At 37.4% G+C, this 9,026-nt stretch overlaps 1 protein-coding gene across 2 annotated transcripts in view; it reads left to right on the top strand.

The window, feature by feature from the left end:
• The first annotated feature begins 1,579 nt into the window (after positions 1 to 1,579).
• The window catches only part of micu1 (mitochondrial calcium uptake 1), a 31,278-nt gene continuing 23,831 nt past the window's right edge, over positions 1,580 to 9,026 (top strand). The window contains exons 1-3 of one of the 2 annotated variants that reach the window (XM_073834263.1): positions 1,580 to 4,279; positions 5,140 to 5,254; positions 5,717 to 5,799. In XM_073834263.1, coding sequence (XP_073690364.1) covers positions 5,749 to 5,799 — 51 coding nt within the window. In that variant the 5' untranslated portion in view covers positions 1,580 to 4,279; positions 5,140 to 5,254; positions 5,717 to 5,748. Of the gene's footprint in view, positions 5,255 to 5,716; positions 5,800 to 9,026 lie in introns of both variants that reach the window. The other variant, XM_073834262.1, reaches the window with a different exon arrangement.

The raw sequence follows: 9,026 nt of genomic DNA, 5'->3' as shown, positions 1-9,026 counted from the left end.
CTCATACTGGAGCAATGCTTTACATTTCTGGTCGCTGGTGTTTCTAGTCAAATTAACATATTCTGAGCTGATAATCAAGTTCAAGTTCATTTTATTTGTATAGCACAATTACAACAGCCACCAGGCTGACCAAAGTGCTTCACAGAAGAGCAAGATTATATAACATACACACAAAACAGACCCGAACAAAGGTAAAAACAGCCGTTTAAAAATTTATATATAACAGTAATCAATACACTAAAGAAAATACGTTTTTAGCAAGGACTTCAAGACAGACAGAGAAGGTGCCTTTCTTATTCTGTAAAGGCAAGGTATTCCAGAGTCGTGGCCCTGCCACCGCAAATGCACGCTCCCCTCTACGCTTAAGCCTAGTGTGTGGGACTACCAACAAAGCCTGGTCGCAAGATCTTAGGCTTCTAGACTGGGTGTATACAGTCGTGTCCAAAAGTTTTGAGAATGACACAAATATTAGTTTTCACAAAGTTTGCTGCTAAACTGCTTTTAGATCTTTGTTTCAGTTGTTTCTGTGATGTACTGAAATATAATTACATGCACTTCATAACTTTCAAAGGCTTTTATCGACAGTTACATGACATTTATACAAAGAGTCAGTATTTGCAGTGTTGGCCCTTCTTTTTCTGGACCTCTGCAATTCGACTGGGCATGCTCTCAATCAACTTTTGGGCCAAATCCTGACTGATAGCAACCCATTCTTTCATAACCACTTCTTGGAGTTTGTCAGAATTAGTGGGTTTTTGTTTGTCCACCCGCCTCTTGACGATTGACCACAAGTTCTTAATGGGATTAAGATCTGGGGAGTTTCCAGGCCATGGACCCAAAATTTCAAAGTTTTGGTCCCTGAGCCACTTAGTTATCACTTTTGCCTTATGGCACGGTGCTTCATCGTGCTGGAAAATGCATTGTTCTTCACCAAACTGTTGTTGGATTGTTGGAAGAAGTTGCTGTTGGAGGGTGTTTTGGTACCAATCTTTATTCATGGCTGTGTTTTTGGGCAAAATTGTGAGTGAGCCCACTCCCTTGGATGAGAAGCAACCCCACACATGAATGGTCTCAGGATGCTTTACTGTTGGCATGACACAGGACTGATAGTAGCACTCACCTTTTCTTCTCAGGACAAGCCTTTTTCCAGATGCCCCAAACAATCGAAAATTCGTCTGAGAATATGACTTTGCCTCAGTCCTCAGCAGTCCATTCGCCATACTTTTTGCAGAAGATCAATCTGTCCCTGATGTTTTTTTTTTTGGAGAGAAGTGGCTTCTTTGCTGCCCTTCTTGACACCAGGCCATCTTCCAAAAGTCTTGGCCTCACTGTGTGTGCAGATGCGCTCACACCTGCCTGCTGCCATTCCTGAGCAAGCTCTGCACTGGTGGCACTCCGATCCCGCAGCTGAATCCTCTTTAGGAGACAATCCTGGTGCTTGCTGGACTTTCTTGGACACCCTGAAGCCTTCTTAACAAGAACTGAACCTCTTTCCTTGAAGTTCTTGATGATCCTATAAATTGTTGATTTAGGTGCAATCTTAGTAGCCACAATATCCTTGCCTGTGAAGCCATTTTTATGCAACGCAATGATGGCTGCACGCGTTTCTTTGCAGGTCACCATGGTTAACAATGGAAGAACAATGATTTCAAGCATCACCCTCCTTTTAACATGTCAAGTCTGCCATTCTAACCCAATCAGCCTGACTAAATAATCTCCAGCCTTGTGCTCGTCAACATTCTCACCTGAGTTAACAAGACGATTACTGAAATGATCTCAGCAGGTCCTTTAATGACAGCAATGAAATGCAGTGGAAAGTTTTTTTCGGGATTAAGTTCATTTTCATGGCAAAGAAGGACTATGCAATTCATCTGATCACTCTTCATAACATTCTGGAGTATATGCAAATTGCTATTATAAAAACTTAAGCAGCAACTTTTCCAATTTCCAATATTTATGTAATTCTCAAAACTTTTGACCACGACTGTAGATGAAGGAATTCAGAAAGATAGACAGGAGCTAGGTTATGTAGGGATTTATATACAAAGAGGAGAATTTTGAAGTCTATTCTCTGACAAACCCGCAGCCAGTGTAGAGCTCTAACAATTGGAGTGATGTGTTCATGTTTTTACGGCATTTTTGAAGAAGTCTAGCTGTGCGTTTTGGACAAGCTGAAGATGTGCAATTTGAGACTTAGATATACTGCAATATAAAGAATTGCAGTAATTTAGACAAGATGTAACAAATGCATGAACAGCCATTTCTAAATTTTTGGTAGTGAGAAAGTGTTTAATTTTAGACTGATAAAACCTGGATCTGATAATGCAGGAGATATGTTTATTAGATTTTAAATGCTAGTCAACTAGGACACTAATATTACGATAATTTAACGTTAACTTATGAAAAATGGTTTTAAGAAGGACATGGCGCCATGGTTTCATAACTATACAGTTATACAGTTATCTGCATCAAAAACAGATGTGTTTATTACCGTTAAAGGGGCAGCCAACAACAGCATACCTTAACTGCATGCACATTTTAACGTTTTAACATGGATTTCTATCAGACTTGTTAGGCTTTCACAGCAAAATCCGCCCAGTTACAACTAAAAACTAGCCCAAAACTAGCCCAATCGCATTCCGAGGATAAAAAATCTGCCATTTTTTGGCAGGTTTCCCCTGGTAAAATTTGCATTCCAGGGGCTAAGTATCGTTATTGGGGTCGCTTTAACCCACGGCAACAGTATTAATGTAGCCCAATTCCATAATGATTGCCCTCATTCAATCCCATAATCCACCTCAGATTGTACACTGAATGGCTAGCCGCTAGGGAATACTTACGCACTTTGAGCATAGTGTCAGATGAATTATTGCGTCTTGTCGCAAGATGGCATTGAAGGCACTTAGAGAAAATTCATTGTTTCAGTAGACTGTATTAGTGGAGAATAATGTATGGAATAGCGAATAAGATTAAATGGGGGCGATTTCAGATACAGCCTGGGTGGTTGCTGTGGCTTCGTTAAATTATCCTAGATAAGTAATACCTCATCTCACCTTGACACAATTTGAGGCATCATTTATTTCTACAGCAAAAGTTAAGCATGTTTTATTTGTAAAGGGCAATGTGCAGTCAGCTGTCTTTATCACAAAATAAACAGGGGGAATACTTGATTCACTGTATACTATCCCATGGTTACTTATCAAATAAATAAATAAATAAATGGACATGAATACTGTTTTAAATAGACTTGATACTGACTATAGTATCTGAAAAGAGTTATGAAGATAAAGTAAGTAATATTTGGTTGGCCAGGTGGGTTGACCAATTAGTGTAGGATTAAACAGCCTTTATTAGACCATTAATATGAACCTTCACCTGATGTGAGTGGAAATTATTTCAATATTTTGGTCAAAATGACTGTTTATTTTAGGGGTCAACCAATGCTTTTTTCAGGGACGATGCCGATACCGATTATTATAGATCAAGTAGGCCGATAACCAAAATTTAAAACCGATTTATATGTCTGCTGTAAAATTGAAAATTAATGTCAAAATTAGGAATAACAAGGGCTCTGACAAATACTTTCTTTAAATGCTTTTAAATGATTTTGTTGAATCGATTTTGAAAATAACAGATACCGATAACCATAAAAATGCTTAGTATTGGCACCGATAATTGGTCGACCCCTAATTTATTTATTTTTAAAAAGTGAGTAGTGTTTAGTTGGTCCTGTGATTTCTACATTAAATTGAGTTGAAATTGTTTTATTGTGACGAGAAAGAGCAGTGAAACGACAGACATGAAACTATAAGGAAACTATAAGGGTTAAAGGACAATAATTTAGCATCACTATACAAACATTTTGATGTATTTACAGAATGTTAAGACTGGTGATTCAGAATTTCATAGATATACAATCATTAGGCTTAGAGGTTTGTTCAGACCCCAGGTAATAGCAGTAGCGACGCAGTATTAGCAAACCATGCTTAGAAGACTTTCAGAGGGAAAACCCATTTTCTAATTTTAAAATGCAAGTGAAAATGGAGGCTTGTCATATGTTATCGGCTTGTATCATGTTGTCACAGAGTTAAGTGGGAAGTTGTATAAATGTGTGTTTGTGTGTTAGCATGAAGTAAAAACGGCTGGATTTGGGTGTATGCGGTGGTGTGTCTATACACTTATGGTGTGTGGTGGGCCTGATTGTCTGTGCAATGGTCAGGTTGTTTTAATCCATTCTTTCTTCCCCTGTACTCACTGATGGGATCCAAACCAGACAGAGGTAACAAGATATATCGGCAGAAGCTGAGCTCTGGCATGCTATTTGTGTGTGTATGTGTGTGTACGTCCACACTCGAGGATTCTGATTCTTTCTGTCTTTCTGTGCCAAAAACAGGTAGAAAACTTGTTCACACCACTGTGGAGTCACCTTCGTTCATGCTCATAAAATGTGAACCAGTTTACTTCAAAAATGTCAAATACAGTGTGATCTTGCGATTTGTGGAGTCCGCGATTGTAGCATTTACTATGTTGTTTTTCAATATATATATATATATACATCAAAACGTAGTGAGCTGCCTACCTAGACAGCATTTTTGAGCATCATATGTACCTTTATAACATTCGGTTTAGGTATGCGAGATCAGCACTTGATTCAAACATTTGACAGTGTTGGCAATTTGACAACCTTGATTTAAATCATCAAATGCATCTATTGTGACCAAAAATTCTGTTTAGGTAAAGACACTTCATTTGAGCATTTGAATACTCATATGAAGCTAAAAAATGTTGAGGTAAGCAACCCACTTGATTTACCTGCCTTAATGATGAAATGCTATCTAGGTTGGCAGCTCACTTGGTTTTGAAACACTGCCTATCATATATGCCGTTCTGTAAATGACACTTACGAAATTTCTGTTTTAACACCCTTTTCATGTTTTTTTTTTTTTTTTGCTTGTGTCTTGTATGACTGCATCTCTTGCATGATATTACTATGCTGTGTCAGTGTTAGCATGCTAGCTCCTTTATCTCCACTGCTCTGTGACTCAGACTCTGTGGAGCTCAACTCCTAAACAGGACTCATGGCATTCAGCAGAAGCATTGCTGACTCTTTCTCTTGTGTTTCTCTGTGGGCACTTGTAGAAGATCTCTCAGGACAGAGAGAAGTTTGCCGACGAGGACAGCATTTTCTACACGCTGGGCGAGTGTGGACTCATCTCTTTCTCTGACTACATCTTCCTCACAACTGTCCTTTCTAGTAAGTGTCTTGAGTGCATTTCTCTTAAATATCCTTTTGTTTTGCTAGCTGTTATGACAGTGTTTTTGGACTTATTACTGACACCTATTTGTGTGGATAAAGCATCATGCAAAAGCAAATGTTACTGATGCCATTATAGAAGTTACTTTATTCACAGACTAAAAGTTTCTGATAATAGGGGCTTTAATAAGGCCACTGATTTAACTGAATAGTGAGAATATATAGAATATTACAGAATGTAACAGAAACTTCTAGAACGTTCCTATTCTTACAAAAGCAAAATATCTTTAAAGAAACATGCACAATTAGTACAAAAACATAAGTGCAAGTAAAGACAGTTTTTTGTTACATTGTGTAATTTTTTTAAACCATTAGAAATGCAGAAATAGCTGTTACGTGTTAGTGAAAGTAAATGATTGTCATACTTTTAAGTTGCAAACTATTTGTATCTTCCCTTTGCAGCTCCTCAGAGGAACTTTGAAATCGCCTTCAAGATGTTTGACTTGAATGGAGACGGAGAGGTCGACCTTGAGGAGTTTGAGCAGGTAGGTGAACACAAAGACCTTTAAAAGTATAGATGAACATATTGGTTTATATTATTATTGGTTCATTCTCAGAAAAATGTGAAAAAAATTTACCTTGAGGGGTATAACAGCTTGTGACTGTGGCAGTGTCCTCATAGGGATATCTTTGTACCTTATGACTCCTAAAAGGTTCATTGTGAATCCCTGAGGGGTACATATTAATACTCTAATGTACTAATGCAGTTTAGTAGATAAGATACAAAGTTGTCTGTTTTATTGTGTACTACCCCAGTCACAAGCACATAAAGGTACAATCTTTAGTGGAACCCAAGGTATTTTTGCACCTTTTTTTTCTGACAGTGCAATGGCCGTTTGTGTATTTTGGTTACACGTGTGTTTTCAGCTGTTTGTTTTGTTTGCAGGCTGCATTTGCCTTTCATTTGCAAAGTCACTGTGAGTCATTCATCTGGTAGTATCAGGTCTTTCTCTTTCCTAAAGCATTCTGGGTATATGAAGTGCCGGTTGGTAAACACACTGTGCTCAACCATGCAATTATACTAGCGACATCAAAGGGAATATATTTAATGCTCTTGTCTGTGGTTGTTGACCTCAAGTAGTCAGGTCTTAGATCTACAACTGAGACAATTTAAAAGGGCGACAGAAATATATCGAGTTAATAGATGACTGATGTTTGATTATATCATTACATTTATTATTAATCATTTTACCTTATTAACCAATATATAGTCTATGTAAAGGTTGTCCATTAGGGGTGTATTACTAGAATAGGAAGTCAAAGGTACAGTTGCAATCCAAATTATTTAACCCCTTTGACCTCCAAGACATTTTGCTGCAGAGAACAAATTTTTTTGAAAACAATTCAACAAAGCCATCGGTACACTATTTGAGACAGTTTACTAATACACATTTGAGTAGTTCTGAGAACATAAGTTGATGAATAATAAAAAAAAAAGATCAAATTGGCTCTAAATGTTATTATTTAAACGTTAAAATTATTCAACCCCCAAAAGTCAAATTTGATGCAGAATCTTTTATTCTTACCATTAAAACCACCAATAAATGCTGCTTAGAAGCTTCTGACACCTCTATACTCCAATCTTGGCCCATTCCTTGCCTGAATAAGCTTTCAGATCATTGTTAATCTTTGGTTTCCACATTGTCACTGCTTTTTCAAATTCAACCAAATATTTAAGAGAATTAAATCTGGAGACTGAACAGGCCACTCAAGAACATTCTATGACTGATCTCTGAACCAAACATAAGTAGATTTAGACTATGCTTTGGTGTGATTGTCCTGCAAGAAAGTTTATTGATCATTAGCTTCAGTCTTTGCACCAAAGGCATCACAATTCTTGCCAAAATGTCCTGTTATTTAAAAAAAATCCATAATATCCTTCATATGGTCATGTTTTCCCCTTCCTGTTACAGTACAACAACTCCATTACAGGACTGGCCCACCTCCATTTTTGACTATGGAGAATGGTGTTCTTCTGCTTATAAGCTTTGCCTTTTTTGCACCAGACATATTGCTGATCCATAGGTCCAAATAGTTCCAGTTTGGTCACATCACTCTATAAAACATTCTTCCAGAACTCCACAGGTCTATCCAAAAGAATTTTAGCCTTTTTGTTCTTCTTGGTCAAGAGTGGTATTCGGCGAGATGCCTAAACATGAAGGCCATACTTGTCTGGTGTTCATCTTATACACTGCATTGAAATGTTGTTCATCTGGCAAGTCTTTGGCTGTACATTGCGGGTTTTTCTCAGTTGCTCTGATCAAACATTTTATGATATTGTGCTTTTTTATTCAATACCCTCAAAGGTTTTCTGGTACAACACATTTTACACCAAGGAATGAGGCTGCCAGCTGTCTCTAGAAAATTTTAATGTCTTTGAAAATCTTCATGTAGCCTTAGAGTTATTAGTAAGTAATACAATATAATACAATAATACAATTATTTCTTTTCTATAACCTTTGTGAGAGCTCTGTTGACTTATGTATGCAAGTGTAACACCCCAAGCTAATTCAGTTTTTTTAATAGAGTTTCTAAAGGCCTAATTGTTCCCTACCATAAAAATAAGTGTGTTAAAACATCAATGTTGAACAGGGATTGAATAATTGTGACATAGCCGTGTAATTAAAAAATCCTATAACTCAAAAACATTACATTATATATTGACATTTTCAGTTTTAATATGCCAGTAAACTGTTCAAGAATTTGTATAAAGTATGAAGTGCTGCAGTCTCTGGGGGGTTGAATAATTTCAATTGAAACTGTACGTGTTCATCACAGATCATTCCATTGAAGAATTTAAGATTACAGCTGTTTCTTTTAGAAAACAAATACTCCCTCTCATAACATCAATCTTTTAAAATGCTACACTTACACTCTATTAAGGGAAAATATCTGTCTGAAAATGCTTGATCTTTAGCAGCACTCCAGCCCTGGAATGACTGATTAAACAACAGCATGTATTTATGCAGTCATTTATTGACTTATTGATAGTTATCTCTAGTTGCTGTCCCAGAACCGCACAAACATCACTTTTAAACAACACATTGCCGTTATTCCCAGAGAACCTCAGGAGCTAAATACCCTTGATGTCCTAGACAGTGTCCTAGTTCCTTCTGAACCTCCATCTCTCCCTGGACTCCAGAACGTTTACACCTTCACCCTAAAAAAGAGTCCTTGAATTCCAACCAGAGCTCTTGTCTGCCTCACTGTTTTTTGTTTTTGTTTTTTTTTTCCTGTGGAGTTCAGTGTTCATCAGTGATTGATAAATAATAACTTAAGAAAAATTAGGCTTTTGAAGAAGAGAGGAACTTTCTCTGTCCTCCTTCTCTTAACCTTATTCCTCTTCTATCGTTGTGGAGCATTGGGAAGGAGAAGGAATAGAAGAAAAAGAAAGACAAATAGTAGAACAATAAGGAGCACAAAGAGCTGCTTCTTGTTCACATCCACACGTTCCTTCACGTTCTCTTACTTATTTTTCTCCTTCCACCTCCTTTTTCTGCTACTCCTCTTCCTCGTTCTTATTCTTCTTTTTCTCCTCCCCCTCATTCTTCCCCTCCTTTTTCTACTTCGCCTTTCTTCAATTATTTTCCTTCTCTTTCTCCCCGTTCTTCTTAACCTCCTCATATTCTTTTCATATTACTCATTCTCCTTCTTCTCTTGCTTTTCCTTCTCCTCATCCTTCTTTTCCTTCCTCCTCCTTTCTTCTACCTCA

The sequence above is a fragment of the Garra rufa genome, chromosome 2, assembly GCF_049309525.1.
Source record: "Garra rufa chromosome 2, GarRuf1.0, whole genome shotgun sequence".
Lineage (NCBI taxonomy): Eukaryota > Metazoa > Chordata > Actinopteri > Cypriniformes > Cyprinidae > Garra > Garra rufa.
The sequence above is the reverse complement of the archived record's forward strand: the minus strand, read 5'-3'. Positions and strand labels throughout refer to the sequence as shown.